The following is a 21,421-nucleotide window of genomic DNA, read 5'->3' as shown; positions in this document are numbered from 1 at the left end:
TACATGCAAAAACCTCACAAGAAAGGAAATGCAAATGCTTAGCATTGCTTAGCATTGACAATTTAACAAATGTAGAGTTATTTTCAATAACTGCCCACAAGATGAAGGAAGACACGAGAACTTTAAAATGAAATGGAGGACTAAAAAGTTTAAAAATAAAAATATAAATGAGTGAATAGAAACCTGATGACAAAGATCAATTAATAACCCTTACGCCCTTATAGCCCTTGTTATAGTGCAATTAAAATGATCTTCTGTCATGACAAACACCTACATGTTTGTAATAAAATTATATACGTATTTCGCAATCATCATGTAAATGCTTGCCAGTATTTGTATGAATAAAAACTGATTCTGAGCATGCATCACATTACGTGTATAATAAATCCTAATCAATATGCAATATGTCCACGTAATTAGATAAGAATTTATATTTAAACACATACACAGTAATAAAACAGCATTATAAGGTATTGGAAAAAAAACTCACCCTCTCTCCATTCTCCCCTTTTGGCCCTTGTTGACCGGGTATGCCAAACCCTGGACTGCCCTTCAAATAAAGCACAATTAGTTACTTTCATCATAACCCATGAGTTTTATCTTAATGGGTTTTATCTTAAACATTGCAATAATCTTTACTAACTACAGCAAAATAGACACTACACCAAAATAGGTTTGTAAGCATTCAGGCTGATATGGCTTTAAAAAAAAAGTTTCAACGTTAGTTTTACTATTGATTATATAAAACAGTGAGCTATTTGGAATCATTTAAAATAGAAATGTGCTTATTTTTTTAAATTTAAGGATGCAGACTAGCACTCTTTTAAAACCACATTTATTCTATCATCTGAGTACAGACAAACACCTGTGGTCATCTGGGTATAGTGTGCCAGGATGAGATGAGGGATTTTGAAATGTGTGCATACAGTATGAGTGGGGAAACAATCAAGATCTTTGATCAAATCTCTTGCCATTAAATGAGATTCAATAATGCCATGATACAACTTTTTATCCCACTGTCTCAATTTCAGGATGCCGTTACGTACTGAGCAGTGCACCTCCCCACCCAGGCCCCAGAGAGTTTCTGATAAAAAAAAACATTTTCAGATAGGACTACAAAACCACCCATCCTAAACCTGACTTGGGTCCCAAAATCCAGCGCTGAGCATAGAAATTGTATAAGTAGTGTGTGAATGCTAACCCTAACCCTACCTGGGGTGTTAACCCAAACCTAAAGGTATGAGTGGGAAACAATCAAGACCGTTGATCAAACCTCTTGCAATTAAATGAGATTCAATAATGCTATGTAACAACTTATGATCCCACCATCTCAGTTTCGAGAATTACTGCCTGGTGCACCGCTCCACCCAGGCTCTAGAAAGTTTCTGACATGTTCCCCAAACCAAAAGGTACTGTATGTTGTGTCGTTTCTTGCATGGAGTATGCGCTTTTAATCTGCCACAGTGTTCTATGTCCATATGTGTCTTCTATGTGATTCGCTATCCATGTGTGGAAAGAGAGTTGTGTAGCAGGTGGTGTCAGTACCCACAAGATGACAGAGTGTGTGTAGATTGTGATTATTATTTTCTATGACCTTTTTCCATGAAGCTTTTCTTTGAAGGCCTGTGTAGAGCACTCCCAATACATAAATCATGACTGGGTCATTAACAGAGCCCTAAAGAGTCTAAGGCTACATTACATACAAGTAATAGGTTTATTCCATGCTGAAAAAAATAAGAGAAAAAACGTTTCGGCCGCGGAGCCTTCTTCAGGTGTCAGTACATACAGTTATATACAGTACTGTATATCCTGGGATAAAGCTTAGCTCACTCTTTACTGACAGGGACGTTCTGTAAATTACCAGCAAATTCTATTACATTTAGTGCACTACTTTTCTGGTAATACTTTGAAAAATACAAGCTCTCAAATTAATTGTGATTGCTTTTACCTTTTCTCCCTTGTCTCCCTGATTTCCCTTTTCACCTTGTGGACCAGGTGGACCTAAAGGCCCAATATCACCCTGCAATCAGAAGAAATGTGTTCAGGTCAACCTGTTTTCTGGACTGCATGTCACTGGAGATGGGTACAATACTTGACAATGCTGTTTTCTTCAACTACAGCTAACGTACTATACCTGCAAAGTACAACTAACTTCTACCTTGTAATGGACTGCAAAATGTAAGACTTATTTTTTTCAGCAAACTTCTAAAAGTAAATAAGATTTACAGTTGGGAGTTTAGCATCTCTTCTTTAAGAACATACTGTATAGCAAAACATACTATTAAGTTAATCAATTGTCAGCCTAGTTAATGATTTGTTATCATCTCTTGCAGTTACTGTATGTACGGTGTCTAGCATAAGTAAGAAATGAGTATGCTAATATTTTTGAATAAACTGGAAAATAAATCCCATAATACCCACGAATTATAGAGCAAATTGATTCCAAAATATTTTAAGGGTTACGAGAAAGTAAATTGTAATTGGCCATTTACTTTTTTCCCATTTTTTAGAGCCGAATGGACCGCTGGGAATTTAACTTGGTACTAATGAGATGTGTGAGTGCAATTAACAACTTTTTATTTGTCAGGCTACAAGAAAGATTCTTTGTTTACAGTATGACTGATGTAACAGCTGCAGAAAAAAATATTCTCCAATAAAATGCAAAAATACTGTGGTTATAGTTTTTTTAATTCTATCACAATTTAAAGCACTGCCTCACATCAACAGGAAAATTAATTTAGTAGCAGGTTTCAATTTGGTCTTATACTGTATATAGTAGTACGTGTTGATAATGTTTAACTCAGGCATTAAGATGTGTCCTGATACCAGGCTTTTTGATACAGTTGACAAAGAGACTTATCAATCATATACTGTAATTCACTTAAAATTGAAGGTCAAACAGTAAAACATTGCACCAGTTTAAAAATCAAGCTTAATATTTATTAAACACAATGCAGATGTTTTCAGTTATTCTGAGATAAAAATGGGCTTCCTTCTATTCTGAATTACTCAGAAATAAGCTTACAGTTTGTTAGCACAGCAGCACTATAACTACAAAAGAAATAACTATCTTACCCTAGCACCTTTTTTCCCAGAAGGCCCGATTATCTGTCATGGAGAAAATATCAAAACATCATACTTTTTGTTTCAGTTATTGAGTTAATGTATCTTTTAAATTGGATTGCTTTTCTAAAAGGTACTACCTGTAAAAGCATTTTTTTTAAAAAAAAGGTAAGAAAGACAAAGCTGTAAGATATTATTCAGCTACAGCTTACAGGTTCATATTCATTCTGAGCCTCGCTGCACATGATCATTTTGCTCTAAATATTTTTGTCCACTGTCAAATACAGTAACAAAGTAACAAGTGGACCCATAATTGCTTATAAAAGGGGTAGGCCTTTCTCTTTCATCTCAAATGGTAAAGCCTTTAATTTTAGTGAGGAGTTGACATGCTGTTCTGTTAGCCTATTGGCCAATATTTCTGATAGAACTCCTTTAAATCTCACACTGCTGTTGATGGACCTTATCATTTCCAATTCACGGACCTCTCTGCCTTCCTAGAAAGCTCTTGTTCTTTTTTTGACACCAGACTCTAGTCTCTCAGTGGTCAGATAGATAGATGGATAAATGGATGGATACTTTATTGTCCACTACTGTCGAAATTTGTCTTTGGCTTCTCCCATAAAGGTACAAAACACAACAAGCAAAACATAAAATCACATGAGGTACGTAAAATCACAACAACAGTATGTAATGCATAAATAAATGGAGAAATAAATAGATTGTGGAGTGAGTACATTTACATAACTTCATTGAGCAGTTCTATTGCAGAGGGGGCAAAGGACTTCTCAGAAATGTTTTTATTTGAATTTGGTACCCTATACTGTCTCCCCAGTGGGAGTACGATGAACACAGAATGGAGAGGATGGATGGAATCAGTTGTGATGTTCCTTGCCATTCTGAGAACTATATTATGATATAAATCGCTGAGCTGGGGCTGCATTTTCCCAGTTATTTTTCCTGCTATTTTCACAATCCTGGACAGGTTGGTTTTGCTTTTAAACCCCACATTTCCATACCAAACTGTCATACTAAATGCCAGGATGCTCTCAACAAGGCTTTTATATGCTCTCTATCTCTCTCTTTTTACGTTTACAGGGTATCTCTTTATACATCTCTATCATTCTCTCATTCTTTAGTATTTGAATTAAAAACAGCCTCTGACTTGCTTTCTTAAAAATGTTTATATTCTCAGTGTAACTCAGCCAATATGTGTTCCCAGGTATTTAAAACTCTCCACAACCTCTATAGACTTCCCATTGAGTACTATTGTTAGCAAAGATTGCCCACTGTCAGTTTAAGCATTGAAAAGAAACTTGGTCACATTTATTTCCAATGTGCTGAATTGGCACCAGTTTTCAAGGATACTGATGTGTTCAAAGTGAGTTTGCTCAGTTAGAAGTTGGTCCTTCGAGCAGAGTCCCACAAGAACCATGTCATCTGCATATTTAAATAGACTGGCTGTGCTACTCTGAATCTGTAGCTCATTAGTATATAGAAAACCGAAGAGGTGACAATATACAACCCTGGGGAGCACCTGTATTTAAAAGCAGTTCATGTGAAAATACACTGTGATTGTGTTTTGGCTAATAATCCACATAGTTTAACCTTTGTGAAGGTAACTGTCCTGCATTCACATTTACTTTTGCAGCCTGCAATACATCAAATCTGGGTTGAAAACCTTCCGTTCTGTTGGTGACTTTGCCACCAGATTGACAGCTGGACTTTGTGAACGTCCAGCTGGTGTTGGGAAAGCATGAAAAGGCCTTTAAAGCAAACACATTGTTTGAACAAATAAAAAAAGTCAGTGGCTGAAAAATTCTACAGAGCATGATTAATCTTATTACATAACCTTTTTAATCAAACTAACAACTTGTGGATGAGGTTATTACCCCTTTTGCTGGATCTCCTGGAAGTCCTCGAATTCCCTGTAAAGAAGAAAAACACACAATTTCAGTGATCCTTTATCACAATATTTCCATTTGCAATTTGATCAGACTGAATGGCAAATCAATCACTTACTTCATTTCCTTTTGCTCCCATTGGACCAGGTAGCCCCTAAAGAGCAGAGAAGCGCACCAACTTACTGTAGGTTTCAACTGTTTCATCATTATGTAACAAACTGGCAACTGCTTCTTACAGTACTCATCATTAGTGCTTGTTTTATGTCCTCAGTACAGAAACAAATTTCCTATAAATTAATCTATTTTAGTCATTATCAACGACAGTTTAAATCGGACATTTAAACACATTCAATGAACATGTTTAGGCTTTATCATTTTTATAACAACTTATATACTCAAGACTAAAATTACACACAATGTTACACACATTAAATTGATGTAGCCCCCCCCCCCCCCCCCCGTATAAACACTATAATTAGAGGAAATTTAGTATCTTCCAAAATATTACTTTTATAATGTGAAACTAAAGAAACTAAATTAACATAGATAAAAAGTCTAAATATATGGAGAAGCATTTAAACTTAATAAACGAGTATTGGGACCAACAACAACCATTGATTTTTTACTGCCTCACAATATAAGTATATTTTAGATCTAAACCTCAGCAAGACAGATAAATCTCTGTGGTTTAGGCCAATGAAATAGTGTAGGGAAATTTTCATATTTTAATTTGGCAAAAAAAAACATTGAAAATATATTTTCATAAAAGAGCTTGGGCAGGCATTTACTCTTAAGAGACTAAATGGTTCAAAAATCAATGAAGGTAAACATCACTACACAAAGAAGAATCGCTGCACCAAGTGTTACTTTAAATCAACTTACAGTGTGAACTCTTTGATTTGTTTGACCTCTTATAAGATGTTTTAGTATCTTCGGAGGAGGTGTGCCTTCGGGACTGCTTTAATTCTTTTTATTGTATGTCAATATCAATTAATATTAATTTTCGAAGACATACTTTAAATATTCACGGGTATTCAATCTGGACCTGTAGCTAAATCCAATTACTAGATGGAAAAGAGAACATACAGTAGGCCGATTCAATTCCCCCTGCTCCAGGAAGTTTAATCAAAAGATACTGATTTCCCCAGGGCACCTTTGCAAGGGAGACGGCTCTTTCTTTTGAAACCAGAAAAATAACTTTTCTATTTAATAAGTTATACTATGTATTCTGGTTTTATGTTTAAAAAATCCATTTAGATGTTTTTCTCCTTACTGTAATTCCTTGCGGTCCCATTGGTCCCATTTCGCCACGATCTCCCTGGAAGAAAACCAGAGGAGTTGTAAAATTGGTGCACTATCAAAAGCCACATCAGAGCTCTGTGTGGAAGTGAAAATCATCGGTATAGGATCTGCCTACAGAACAGGAATGAAAAGCGATGCATTTCTAACGGGAGAATTCCAACCAGCAAACTATATTTTAAATAGGAAACTGATAATAACTTTGTCTGATAGAGTACTTCACTGACTTTAACAAAATATATGAAATACAGGAGTGGAAAGACAAATAAAGCAGAACAAAAATAGATACAGTATGTGAAATATACAATATTAATAGAAACCTGAAAATCTTCCAATAACAATTGGAATAGGACTAGACAGCCTTTGTAAAATACAGTATTCCTGTCACTTTTTAGGTAACCTAAACAGAAAGTCACCTTTTCTTTCTAGATTACCCTGTTGTTGTAAACAACTTTGAGATTTGAAATGTCTTTTTTATCACAAGCCTTGTGAGCTGTGTCTCTCTCCTTCCTTCCTTTCATTTCCTTCTGCTAATTAACTTTGTACCCGATCCAACATCTCCTGCTGGACATTTCTAATGCAGTCAAACATACTCAACCGTAATTAGCTCTCATACTGTATATCACATCAAATCACTTCAATTATTGATCAGACACTAATTAGAAGTTTAAAACTACCTTTTGTGCCAAATTAGTATGCATAGGAGATACTGACGTTAAGGCTTGGAATGTTATTATCGATTTTGAGGTAAAAGAGTCTGATACTTTGTGTTTCTTTTTGAAATAGTTCTTGACCTCTGCACCATGTTTCAAATACTCTGGTCTGCTATAGTTCTAATGAGCAGGAAATAGAGATAAGGTAAGGACTGGATTGGACCTACCTTATCCCCTCTGTCCCCTTTCAAGCCCTTTTTCCCCTATATGTTAAAAATAAAACAACATATCACATTTATGTCACTCTGACAAGTCATTAGTAATTATATTAATACTGATATGCAAATATGAGTTAACACATTATCTGAAATTTAGTTTGCCTGCTTATTCAGGACCCATGCTGAGTGACATGAAGTCACAGTGCAGAGCCAAACCACAGGATTCCTTCAACAAAACTGACATGTCATGGAGGAAATCAAACAGCCTACACTGCTGTGAAATCTTCCTCATGCTCTTGTTTCCTTAGGGAAAATGAAAATTCCCTTAAAACTTAGCATCCATTTATTTTTATTAAACCAAAATAGCAAAGCTTGGATTTCAGAATTCGCACTTTGCAGAGAACAGTAGCAATAAGCAACTATTAATTTCTATCTCTATTCCATTTCTAACTCTTGGTACATTTTATAAAATAACGCTCTTACATGCAGTACATATCCTAGGGTGGTCCTTAATCTGAAAAGAATCTAATGACTTTTTTATTTTTTTAACAAACTGAAAATTTCACAAAAAATATATTTTTGGAAAAAAAATTGTACTGCATTAAAAACAAATCCTACACATACTGTATGACCTCAAATTGAAAATGGTGCAAATACTGTATATCTACACTGATGTAACTGTGGAAAATACAAATGACTTAGTACTGAACAACACTGAATTATACGTGGTTCTTACCCTTGGTCCCATGGGTCCCTGAATTCCTTGAATTCCCATCTCACCCTTAAACATTAAAATGTAAACATGACACATCTACAGGTACATTGTTGACAACCTACAGAGGAATATCCTTCGCTAATGCCTGACAAAGTAAGTCACCTTACACATTCCTGAAAATATAAATATATAACATTATTTTATAGCAAAAGACATGAAACAGTTCCATAATCATATTTTAAAAGAAACCTTCCATAATTACATTACTTTCATGGAGGTCAGAATGTATGATCCATCCATCCATTTTCTCACTGCTTTATCCAGTGCAGGCTCAAGGGGGAGCCAGAGCCAGGGCTTATCCTGGCAAGATACCACTATGGCAGGACACCAGTCCACCTCAGGGCACAGACACTCACACACGAGTCAGTTTTCCCAAAAGCCACTTGACCTGGACCATGGGAGGAAACCCACGCAAACATGGGGAGAACATACAAACACAGATTGCACCCCAGGAATTGGGCTCAACTGCTGCACCACCATGCTGCCTGACTATATTATCAACAGGAAAAATAAAATGACTTGCCTTTGGACCAGTAGGACCAGGAGAACCCACATTTCCCTTTTGAAAACATTTAACAAAAACAAAGAGAATACATATTAACCCTCAAGATGAATAAAGAGTGCATAAGTGCACCCAAACGACATGTTCATGCAAATCTTTCAGACCACATTGCCGCAATTAATATATAGAATGACTCTTTATAGGTAAGAAAAGGAAGATTCCCTCTTATTTTTGCCCTGAAGTGCAGCAGCCACATGTGTGAGGTGTGGTGGTCATTCTGCACCGGCAGCCCCACTAAGTTGCTGACCAGAAGGAGAAATGAGAAATGACTTTACCAGTTGAAAGAAAGGGGAATTTATCCAGGACACCTGGATTTGTTTCTTAATTCCCAACAAATTATCTGAGAAATTGATGTAAGTCATATGGCTTTTTAACTGATTTATCTGCTTCTTTTAAACTCAATAAATAGGTAAAACATCATGTCAGACAGTGTGCTAACCAGGATATTTCATGCTTAATAATAATGCACTTTTAATAATCAAAAAATCTATTTTTAATCTAAGTATTTTGTCTGTTTTGTAGTTATTAAGCATTTAACACAGACATATTTTTTGTACTTTATAGCCACCGCCATGCTATTCCAGAAAAAAGTAAACAAAACATACCTTTTCACCTGCCTCCCCTTTTGGACCTTGAACTCCCGGAATTCCAATTCCTTCATTGCCCTGAAAATCCATTTGGAAACTTTCCAGTAAAAGTGGGCATTACAGATATTTTCTTTATCTTTGCTTCATCAGTTATCCAGATCAAAAATTAGTATGGAGAACCAAATTATCATGGCATGGCAAACTGAAATCTTCATTTAATGTGATTTGATGATGTCCAAGATAAATCTTGAAATGTATTTTAAGAATATTCAAATGAACAGGAAGGTGATTCAAGGCAAATGTATTTTAAAATGAACAGGATTCTCACATTACAGAAAGTAAAGTTAAAATGTGTCAAAATAAATGCGATAATGTGGAGACACACAAGAGGACTCTTATAATAATAATGAAATCGTTTACTGACTTTATTTTAAGTGTGATATTTGCTAAAATAAATTTGATTTATCCTAAACTACCTAGAAAATACTGTATTAAGCCTTCAAAAAGTCTGAAGTGTGATTTTGAATAAAAACTCTTTTTAATTTCTAAAAATGAAAAAGCAAGTAGTTTATTACTGAAAAAGTACATTTATTTCTACCCTCTAGGGTCAAATAAATACATTGATTTTCATTTATTTGGATGGAAAAGTATTGGACGATTGGTCAGTGTGTGTTTGTTGTTGGGTAATTAGGTACACTTAAAAGAGCGTTATCTCAACCTGTCTTGCTTTGGCTCCAGTGTTTGGAGGCTGTAGTTGAAACGACTCAAAATGAAAATCAAAGAACTTGCAGTTCAAGAAATGCAGGCAGTTTTGAAGATGTGATTTATGGACAGATAAGACCAAAATATTTTTTTCAAAAGCGAACTGCAGATGGCTGCCTCTTAAATGAGATGGTTCTCTCATGTTTATTGATAATTGAACCAACAAAGGCAGCGGCAGAATTAATTAGCGTAGGAGGAAATGCTTCCATACCTGTTGGGTGGCACTTTACCATGCAGCATGTCAATAACCCAAAACACAGGTCAATGTAACTAAAAGGTTCTTTAAGAGAGGTGGATAATCTTAGACTGGCCAAGTCAATTTCCAGTTTTAAATCCAAGCATCACAAATTATTCCCATTAAATGTAACACATTTCTAACTTTTACACAGTGAATTTTACTTACAGAGAATGTGCTCCACTTTTTATGATCATTTTAAAATATTGAATAAGTACAGAATATGCTGTTATGTAATAGACTATTTTATATATATTTGAAATATGTTAAAGAGAGTGTTGTCTTTAAAAGCATTTCATTAAGAGATGGATTTTCAAAATTATAAACAGGAAATTTTTCAAGTGAAAATTAATACAACATTGTAAAATAACAGGATGTTACTCTGAGATACTGAGGTGAAAATACTGAGGTGAAATTATTAAGATAACAATCGCATCTAAAATATTTGTATAAAACTGTATAATTAGCAAAATTTAGTTTATTGTTTCTTAGAGGAGTTTACATACCATAAAAATATGAACACATCTGTAAGTTAGTAATTGCAGTTACTTTCCGGATTTCTTTTTTCTTTGAATTAGGATTCAAGTCAATAGAACAGAATAGAAGTCACAGAACAAGTGGCCCAGTGGATATGCATTTGAAACTAATATATACAACCTTTATCCTTAGTTTTTATGGTAAGAATTACATTTTTATTTCTAGCAGCACGTTAACAAGGAATGTGAAAGGCAGCATTTTATAATAGATAAAATGTAAATATAGTTGAGGAGCTGACTGTACTTTATCATATACTTTATCCTTCCTGAAGTTTTCATGTAAGCCCTCATTTAGTACTAATGGGAATTATAGTTGGAAGGAAATTTAATTAGCGCATCTTCATCTCTTGGAAAATAATAATTTTGAAACAGCAGTGTACAGATATTACATTAATATAATGTTGTTTCAGTACAGGTAACATTCTTAATTGGATCAATATAAAAAACTGCAAAAGTCGTATTGGTAAATAAACATTTAATGCACTATTTATTATTTCAAATAATTTGACTTGCAAGCTTCTGGAGCAATAAACCCCTGTTTATTGATTTAACCTTTTTGAGTGCATTTAAATGTACAATGATGAACTCCAACAAAGAAAATTACCTTTTCACCTTTTTGCCCTGGAAATCCAGGAACCCCATCAAGCCCAATCGGCCCAGGGAGACCAACTTCACCCTTTAAAGAAGAAATCATAACTCTCAGGAACTTTACAGGAAGAGCTCAGTGATATAGTATACTGTACCTTAAAATCATCTTATAAAAGCACTCTGCCATTTCAAAGGTTCAAATAATATCAAATCACAAGGAACAAATATAAAGAGATCTAAAAAACCTGCAGAAACATAGGCCCTCCATGACTAGGGTTGGAGATCCCTAGTCCATGACTGTGATGGCTCTGAGTGGACCTGGAAAACCTCAAATTAATGTTTTTAGGTAAAGCTAATAACTCATTCCGTTAATATTCAAAAACTTACATTTTTCCCTGGATCACCTATATCTCCTTTTGATCCCTGCTTTCCACGCTGGCCCTGTTGATCCACAAAAATAATTAATATAAAAATTGGAAAAAATATAATACCAAATTGTACTTATTTACAAATTTAGTGCATTTTCCTTTTGTAATGTCTGATAATATCAGGATCTAAGCACCTGGCAAAATGAGTGTTTTGATTTTTTTATAGACCAAGTTCCTCATTTCTGTAAATATAGCACTTGTCCATGTTTTTATGTCAGAGATGCAATTAGACAGCGCAGGGGCAGCCACTTTAGTATGGACATACAGTACAGTAGATTTGAGTGTCATCAGCATAGAAATGACCATTTAGACCATGTAATCTTAATAGCTGACCAAGTGGTAGCATGTCAATCTTTTCTCTTTAAACTACTGTAGTTACTTTCTTCCAGGTATTACTAGTTAATTTCCTCTACGATAGATGACAACTATCAAAGAAGAACATCTTCAGAACATAGCAGGGAGCAAAGTAAAAATTTTCCAAGGGGATTCACAAAAAGGAAGTTCACAATGTGTCAAAAAGTAATACCAAGATGATTGATCTATTTATTGATACTCAGTAGTTTTTTACAACTTTTTCTACAGTAAGAAAAAAAAAACACTTACTTTATTACCTGCTTCTCCCGGCTCCCCCTGTAAAATAGAGAGTATTTGCTTATTTTTCACAACTCCACACTACTCTATGAATCAAAGTCATATTTCACTTTGTTATGCTTGTGTGTATCTTAGGCTTGGACCAAAGGAAGAGGCATACTGTAGTTAAATGTTCCACACACAATGTCTTTGTTTTTAAGTTGAATGTCTGTGTTTTATATTAATGTAATATATAATTTAAGGGAAATGGGCATTTAAGGACATCTAGAAACAAACTGTAAAATAAATATACTGTCCTTGCAAGTGAGGTCAGTATTGCAAACCTGAGGTGAAATCAAGCACAGTAATTCAATTTAAAAAAACATCTAATGTCCTGTGTAATACATAACAGTTTTGGAGATTTGTGAGATATATAGTTCATTTTGTTCAGGACATTTAGGTTAGTTTTCAAAGGTATTTGTATATTGTGTTTTGTGAAGGAATTGAACTGATTTATTTTCAGATTGGTAAGAAAGACAAAAATGTACACCAATTGGTAGTTTTCTATTCCTCTCTATTCCTTTTCAAACCCACAAATATCAGGCCAACAAATCATAAAAACAGAAATCATGAACCTCAATCAAGCTAGGATGCACTTAATCAACTGCAAACCACTATATATAAATTTCCAGTTACATTAAGCTAATTAGCCGGGATTTGTAGAGAAATAGAGTGGATCTGGAATATAGGGTTTAACTAGCATTCTTAATGAGGATGACCTGCAATATTTCCACAGTCTTCCCAAACAGTTTAATCACGTACTGTATAGCATTCCAAAAAGGAATATAGAATTTCTACTAATTCTGTTCTGACCTAAGAAAACAATTATACAGTAGGTTCCCCTTTCCTTTCAAAGAAAATACTTGTTTTTCTAATTTAATTTGAATACTATATTTTTTTCTGAACTTGGCTGAATTTTGTGAACTTCGAAGAGGAAATAGAATTTAAAAATGGTGTACAGTGTATGTGAATCATGATAAGAGATGAACCCAGTGAACAGTTGTCTACCTTGACAGATGTACCTGGGGGACCTTGTGGCCCAGGCTGTCCTGGAAGTCCTGGGGGCCCAGGTACCCCTGGTATTCCAGAATCTCCCTGAGAACCCTGATAGACACATGAATGTAAGACCTTACCAAAATCTCCACACTTCTGTAACTTCATGATCACTGTACTGATAGTTAATTCAGTACTTAGTTCTGTACTATACATATGAGTCTTATACAGGTATAAGTCATATACTGTAAATGGTATCTCAAATAATATAGCAACATTCTCTGTAGGGATAAAATAAGTACTTTTATTTTTTGTACTTTTTCTCCTTATAAAAGACATACATTTCAAAACGTCAATTCGAGTAACAAAAATAGATTTTCCCCAAAAGCTGTATGCTGAATGACCTTTTTCATGATGCACGTTAGATATACAGTAGAAATCATGTCCTGGCTGAATCTTCACTTACTGGTGAGCCTGGTTCTCCTTTCCTCCCTGGAATCACTTCAACGCCTCCTAGCACATAGCCAGGTTCACCCTTAAAAATAAATTGTTTCATTTAAATCATAGGCACATTGTGTCACCAAGGAAAACTCCCGGTCATGTCTCCTATAAGGCCTGTAAAAATGTACATTCCATTTGTTAGACTTTTTATGAATAAGCTCTATGCAGTTTCTGGATGCAATAAGGCTAATATATTTAGGGGAGATTCGAGTGTCTTTATATTTCTGAGTTTTTCTCAGATTTTCTGTTACATGTACTAAAATACAATACCAGTGAGAAGGCACGGTGGTGCACTGGTTATCATTGCTGCATCATTGTGCTGGGGCACTCGGTCAAATTCCTGGGGTGCTACAGTATGTGCATGGAGTTTGTTCAGTATGTTTTCCCCATGTTCACATCGGTATCCTCTCGATGCTCCAGTTTTCTCTCACAGTTCAAGGACAGACACCCAGGGTAATCGCCTTCTGGGAACAAAACTGGCCCTGGTGTAAGTGTGCATAGGTGCTTGAATTGTGTATCTGTTCTGTGATGGACTGTCATCCTGTCCAGGCTGTATCCTACCTCGCGCCTTGTTGCGTGTACAGAGTCCCCTTGGGATCACGTACTGGATAAGTGAATTTGAAAATGTATGGATTTAAAAAAAACTACTTCATGTAAAATTGTACTTAAATACTCTTCTGTTCAAGACTTACCCTTTCTCCTCTTTGACCTTTTAGTCCTGGATGTCCGGGTGGTCCCTTTGGGAAAAAGACTGAATATATTAATATTAGTATCTTACTACTAATCTACAGTTTAAATGTGTTTCTTTCTAGTCTTTCACATTTTCACCATTTATTTTACAGAGTCATACCTCCCTTGAAAATACAATTAGCAGCTTATTCATTATCCTCTTCTATAAAATAAAAGTTATCGTTACTCACAGTTATTTTAAATGTTTGTGTTTATTATCCTTTCTGTTTATTATTACTTTCTGTTGGTGAAAAGAATATTGTCAGGATGTCTCATTCTCAGTTAACTAGTTAAACACATGAAACCCACCACATCTATTTTAGATCCCATTCCCACCACTTTATTTCAGTCTTGTTTCTCTTCTCTCTGTCCCATTGTCCTAAATATTATAAATGAATCCTTGAGCACTTTCCTCAAAACTGCTGCCGTTACTCCTTTGCCAAAAAAGCCGAACATGGCTCTCGACAATCTTAACAATTTTTGCCCCATCTCCAACTTACCCTTTCTTGCAAAAATTCTTGAACGTGCTGTTACATTCCAGGTACAAAACCACCTCATGACAAATAAACTTTTCGAACCCATCCAATCTTGCTTCCGTCAATTTCACAGCACGGAAACTGCCCTGGTCAAAGTCATTAACAATCTTCAATAGCTTCTGATTCTGGTTCTCTTTTTGTATTCATCCTTCTTGATCTCAGTGTTGCTTTTGACACTGTTGACCATGATATCTTGCTTACTCGTCTTGAGACTGTGTTTGGAGTATCTGACACTGCTCTCTAATGGTTTAAGTCTTACGTCACTGATTGCTGTCACTTTGTCTCTCTTAATGGGTATAGGTCTGAAATTGGTCTTGTTAAGTCTGGTGTTCCTCAGGGCTCAAAATTTCCTTCATCTTAACTGTGACAGGACTGAAGTCATGCTTATTGGTACCCCCCATCAACTTCGTAAAGCCAATCCTTTAACCCTATCTGTAGATAGTTTTGTACTTGAGCTTTAGTCTAAATTGAAAAACCTTGGGGTGATATTCGACTCTGGCTTAACATTCGACCCACGTGTGCAGCATATTGTCAAAACATCTTTTTTTCACCTCAGACATATCACTAGACTAGGCCCTATGCTATCACTAACATAATATGATCAACATATTTGTGTTCTCTCGAATTGACTACTGTAATGTTCTACCCACTGGGGTATCTAAATCTACTTTGAACAAACTGCAGTATATCCAAAATTCAGCAGCCAGGATCCTGACCAGGTCTAGTGCAAGTGATCACATTACTCCTATCCTGGAGTCCTTGCACTGGCTTCCTGTCAAATTCCGGACTTTAAAATTCCCATGCTCACCTATAAGGCTCTGCATAGCTTGGTACCTCAGTACCTGTCTGAATTCAGCAGTACCTGTCTGAACCTTACTCCCCACCTCGCAACCTTCGCTCTTCTAATTCTATACCCCTAGCTGTCCCCCAAGCCTGTCTACTTTGTATGGGTGACAGGGCCTTCTCCTGTTATGCCCCGAAGTTCTGGAACTCTCTGCCCAAGGATATCAGAGAGCTACCTTCTCTAAACTCCTTCAAATCCAGACTCAAAAGCTTCTTCTTTAGAAGAGCCTTTACTTAACCGGTTCCATTCTTCACCCCTCTACACCACGGTCTCCTCTGTTTATTGTAATTGTGTTTTATCTTGTGTATTCTTTTTATTTATTGTTGTTCTCATTCTGTAAAGCGCTTTGAGAAGCCAACTTTAAAGGCGATATATATATAAAAATAAAGTTTATTATTATTATTATTATTATTATTATTATTATTATTATTATTATTATTAACAGCTAGTGATTTAAATGTACGGTAAAGCGCGACCCCCTTTGTTTCATGGGTAGCAACTTGGATTTGGAATTGGAATTGACCAAATATCCTTTTAAAGGGATGTACTGTAATATACCATAAAAATGAACACTAAAAACATAAAGGACTTTGAACAAAAATTAAGCAGAAGAACAATTACAGACAAAATTAACAAACTAAAATTGCTGAAGTAATAAAAAGCTGAAAGTATCAAAGATAAGCTACTTTTATATAGTTATAGATGTCTTCTTAGTGTATATACATCTACTGATGCTCTCCTTAGTCAAAAGTTGTATTGACTATTGCTGTTGGCCAGGAATTTATGTAATCACATGGAACCCAGGTTTCATCAGGTGTTTTGACACTTATCTCTAACACTCTGCTGCTGACAGTCCAGCAATGATAGCCATTCACAGCTCATCTCCTCCTGGCCTCCATCTTAACTCCACTCTCCTGTTCAAAGCCAGCATGAGGCTCTCTCTGCTGCCTCTGCCAACAAATGAACTGCTGTCCATCTGTCTCTCCCAGTCATCCCTACAGCTGTCAGCATTCTCCACACTGATTGCACAGGGAATCCACTGCATCCAGTCTCCACTGGGAACAACCACGTCTGCCACCCTTTTCTAGCAGATCTTCATATTTGGCACTTTCCCTCTCCAAGACCTCCTCGCATCCTTCCTCCCACAGCACAGTCAGCTCAATGAGGATGATCTTTCTCACTTCTGGGGACCACATCAACACCTCTGGGATTAGGGATGATAGTACTGCCCCTGGAAACTGCAGTCTTCCTCCAAGGTCCCCTCTCATGTCCCACGATGGAGCTTTATGCAGGATGGAATCATTGAATTTCCCTGACCTTGTCCACTTCTCACCCTGCATGACAAATGGAACTGTCGATCCTCCATGAGCTTGTTGTTTTGTCCATCACTTTTTCTCCAGGATGTCTGCGAGTGTCATCAAAACCTTGCCATGCCTCCCTTGGGAAAGTGTTACTCCGCACCCAGAGAGAATATGTGCCATGGCACCACTCTCTCAAACTGAGCCTGCACAGTGGATCTTCCCTCATACCCCACTTGTAGAGATTTGGTCTACAGTCCCATACAGCTGGTGACCGGAGAGTTTTATAGAATGTCCGCAACAAGTCAGAGATGCGAAAGAGCTCCAACCTCCACAGTTCTGTCCAAGTCAGTCTTCTTATGGGAAGGCTCCACTTTATCAATGCGCCCCATATTCCCAACTCTTCATCTGTATTCCTTCTGATTCCTCACTTCTTCCTGTACCATAGCTCTCCTAACCGTTAATCTGACTTTTTTCTACTGCTTGAAGTGTGTTGCTCCCAAGCATTGCCTGCCGGTACATGGGTTCCCAAGGATGTCCTGAAGTTTTAATGCACTCTTTGCTTGGGTCAAAAGAGTCTGCAGCTGGCCAAATACTTCCTGATCTGGTAATGATTCCTACCTCTCTGTACAGGCTGTCTCTAGACTTTCTGAAGGGCATCTCCACCCTCCATTTCGCCACCTTGAATCCTTCCACAAATGAAGACAGCGGAGTTGCAGCTGTCCTGATTTAATATTGCGCTCCACCAATGTGACACTCGGAGGGATTCCCAGCCACTTTCAGAGGTGCATGTTGATCTTTCCTCTTCTTCCGCCATTGTCATGGGTACCTCATAAACTGTTAGCATTCACAAGAGTCTAGGCAGCAGCCCATGTTGGAAAAGCTATGCCTTAAATAGTGAATAACCATTTACGTTTTTACTTCAAAATGTGTGCTATGCCATTTTACATCTCTATGTTGCATGCTGCATATACTTTATGTGGACCTAATTCAGGATAAAGGAGTTACTGCCAGAAGGACAAACAGATCATTTTTTATTATAACCTAAAATTTGTGGTGAGAAAGAAAGGAGTTAAAGGTTCTTTTATACTTACAGAATCACCTGGCACACCTGGAGGACCCTAAATTAACAAGAGTGGAAAAAAAACAAATGTGGGAGCCATTTTATTTTTACATTTGCTGTAATATTAAGTCAACAGCTTAGTACTGTAGGCTCTGAAAAGCTAGACATTAAAAATGATTCAAAATAAGATTTAACTATTCTTATATGTATTCTTGTTATCATTATGCCCTTTATTATACAGTACATATTGTTAGTATTATTTCACCCTAAGTCCAGCAGATCCCGGAGGCCCAGTGCGGCCTGGTCGCCCTGGCAACCCAGGAACACCATCTGTTCCAGGAAGGCCCTACACAAAATAAAATCATACACCTGTTAGAGGGTGTTATATTTAGAATTAAAAAATGTAAATAGACACCAGAGCTACTGTGAGCATATCACGTCCATGTTAAAATACAATATCATTGACTTTACCACGAAGCCTGATTTATCATCTTAAATATGAGCAACCTAACACAAAGGTTCCTTGAATCCCTGAAAAGGAATGGAGTCATTGCTTTCAGGGAGTACAGAGTTATGCTTTCCTGAAGTTATGTTTCAGTTCCTGAAGTTCAGCTGTGGCAAATAGCAAGCTGAGCTCCAACTGCTCTGCATAACCTTGGAGCAACCTCATGGGTGTCTAGATGGAGTGAGGCTTGATTGAGAGGTATGGAAGAAATGGATGCAGGCTAAATGTTAGATTGATGGAGGCCAGCATGGAGAAATGATGAAGAGATAAGCCGTTAACAAGGAGAGGAGTGAAGTGAGTAAGAGATTTCCTAGTAAGCAACTGTGGAGAAAAAAATGAAATAGCTGTCCATCTTGAGGCAGAGACTCCCATCAAAAATGACTGTCTCCCTGAAGGCAGTTAAAAGGGGCTGGCGAGTTAATGCAAAAACTCGATTTAATGCTACTGTGAGAAAAATGAAAGAAAAGGAGGAACGACTTCCCTTCAAGCAGAGAAAATAAAAGGCAGCCGGAAAAATATGTGCTCCTTCAGAGCTTTGGAAAAACAGGGCTTGAGCACACTTCACGGCCGTGCAGCTGAAACTGTAGCTCACACAATGTTGGAGCAAGGAGCTGAGCACAGAGAAAACCTTAAATAGTCCGCTCCTGGAGCAGATAATTGAATTATCGACCACTGTTTAATGGTTATAAAACAGAGCACATACTTTGTAAAGGCCGAAAGCTCAATTTGGGGTTATTTTTAGCAGGATCACAATAAAGAACACAGGGGTTTATATGCGTATTAGGACCACTACCCTTTTTAGATATCAATCATCTACATTCCAGTATCAGTATCAAACTAGTCACGTTCACAGACTATACCAATATAGGAGCATTATGCAAATGCAAATGCAGAAGCTGCTAAGAGAATTTCAAAGATAATGGAAAAAAATCTAGAGTGATCAAAGATGACATTTCATGCAAACAATTGCAGAGTGTCACATACAAGTATCAAATAAAAACAATAGACACAAAATGAGAAGCAGTGAGGGTGAAGAATCTGCATATGAAAAAGTCTTTGATGTTCATACTGTACAGTATGTTGACACGTTTGCAATTTCTATTTATTGTGGTTAAGCAAATAGGCAAACAAATGCTTATAAAGGTATGGGTTTAAATTCAATTGTTAAGGTAGTCCAATGCTTTAATAACATCTAATTTAGAACACTGAGTACAATTTTCATCACCACATTACAAAAAGAATGTTGCTACTCTGGAATCAACAAGAGCAAGTAGATACTGTACATTCCCAGGACAAAAGCAATGTCCTGTTCTGACAGGACACTTTTTAGTCTTTGGAAAGAGAATACTGTAAACGGACCCAGTTTAAGTATTCGAAGTTCTCAAAGGCATTGACACTGAAGTCAGCCCAATGGAACCAGTGGTATCTCGCTCTCACGCTCAATCTTCCATTATCTCAAGAATGCATGGAAGAGGAGCATTTTTAGCCATTGTGTCCAGTTTTACTGGGTGTGTCTCTGCGGGAGTACTTAAGGCTAATGGCAACACTCCGTCATTGCAAAGAGGTGCAGAAGAGCCTGAAATCTGTAATCTGCATATCCAGTAATTTATGTAGATTCCCAAAGTGAGGCCTTCTATGGTCCTACTAATGGCCTACCCAATGTTGTGTGTGAAATAGAGAAAATAAGTCAAAACCACCCCGATCTCTGGTCAAACCATGGTCCCATTGCAACACCAGCTGGGCATGATAGGCTTTTAGGATGCCATAGATGGGCTGATACAGTAGCTGCATTGCTTATGCAGGCAGACTGATCCCTAATTGTGGGAACAGAAAGCTTTTTGACCTGGATTTTGATATAGTTTTTGTCCTTTTCAGTATGAGTACATTTCTGAATATGAATGTTAATCAACTTATGTGTGGTGATAAGCTCAGCTGATGGCTTCTGGTGCACTATGGCTGCCGTCGCATCATCCAGGTGGATGCTGCACATTGGTGGTGGAGGGGAGTCCCCATTACCTGTAAAGCACTTTGAGTGGAGTGTCCAGAAAAGCGCTACATAAGTGTAAGCAATTATTATTATTATTATTATTATTATTATTATTATTATTATTATTATTATTATTATTATTATTATTAACTTACAGACATAAAGGTTATAAAGAACAGGAGGCCATTCTGCGTAAACTGGAGCTAATTGATCTGAGGACCTCATCGAGCCACTTTTTGAAACACATAAAAAATAACAGTGTACAACTGAGTAAAATAAACATAGAATGTGTTACATTCCAAAGGCTTTGAAATATAACTTCAAGAAATAAAAAATAATTTACACGACAGGGTATAAACAATATCCACTGCATATATTTTTGCCACTGCTTCCCCTGAAAAGGTGCAGACATACTGTAGGTTTCAGAGATAAAATTGATCCTTGCCCATTTACTAATGAAGAACAACTAGCTTTGGATCAGTTAGTAGGGGATAGGTCTGAAGTGGTCAGGTTGGTTGCCAGGGAAAGGCTGCTGGGATATAAAAGGGGTATATGATAAGGTACTCACCCGTTCTCCCTTTTCACCTTTGGTATTTAAATTGAAAAGATCGTAGCCATTGCCTGTTGGTAGCCTCTAAATCCAGAAAATAAAAAGAGATCAGAAAAGCCTGAAATTATTAGTTTTAATTTTGTTGCCTTTTTGTTTTTGTTTTTGTTTTTTTGCAGAC

At 36.7% G+C, this 21,421-nt stretch overlaps 1 protein-coding gene across 1 annotated transcript in view; it reads right to left on the bottom strand.

Annotated features, from left to right (window-relative positions):
* col7a1l (collagen type VII alpha 1-like) overlaps positions 1–21,421 on the bottom strand; it is a 154,376-nt gene that overhangs the window by 87,349 nt on the left and 45,606 nt on the right. The window contains exons 29-47 of the mRNA XM_069192546.1: positions 21,262–21,327; positions 18,467–18,547; positions 18,233–18,259; positions 14,424–14,468; positions 13,697–13,765; positions 13,246–13,341; positions 12,211–12,237; positions 11,567–11,620; positions 11,196–11,267; positions 9,077–9,136; positions 8,433–8,468; positions 7,871–7,915; positions 7,144–7,179; positions 6,238–6,282; positions 5,083–5,118; positions 4,953–4,988; positions 3,076–3,108; positions 1,949–2,020; positions 491–550 (exon numbers count right to left, since the gene is read on the bottom strand). Of these exons, the coding sequence (XP_069048647.1) occupies positions 491–550; positions 1,949–2,020; positions 3,076–3,108; positions 4,953–4,988; positions 5,083–5,118; positions 6,238–6,282; positions 7,144–7,179; positions 7,871–7,915; positions 8,433–8,468; positions 9,077–9,136; positions 11,196–11,267; positions 11,567–11,620; positions 12,211–12,237; positions 13,246–13,341; positions 13,697–13,765; positions 14,424–14,468; positions 18,233–18,259; positions 18,467–18,547; positions 21,262–21,327 (996 nt within the window). The remainder of the gene's footprint in view (positions 1–490; positions 551–1,948; positions 2,021–3,075; positions 3,109–4,952; positions 4,989–5,082; positions 5,119–6,237; positions 6,283–7,143; positions 7,180–7,870; positions 7,916–8,432; positions 8,469–9,076; positions 9,137–11,195; positions 11,268–11,566; positions 11,621–12,210; positions 12,238–13,245; positions 13,342–13,696; positions 13,766–14,423; positions 14,469–18,232; positions 18,260–18,466; positions 18,548–21,261; positions 21,328–21,421) is intronic.

The sequence above is a fragment of the Lepisosteus oculatus genome, chromosome 7 (assembly GCF_040954835.1).
Source record: "Lepisosteus oculatus isolate fLepOcu1 chromosome 7, fLepOcu1.hap2, whole genome shotgun sequence".
NCBI classification, from domain to species: Eukaryota; Metazoa; Chordata; class Actinopteri; order Semionotiformes; family Lepisosteidae; genus Lepisosteus; species Lepisosteus oculatus.
The sequence above is the reverse complement of the archived record's forward strand: the minus strand, read 5'-3'. Positions and strand labels throughout refer to the sequence as shown.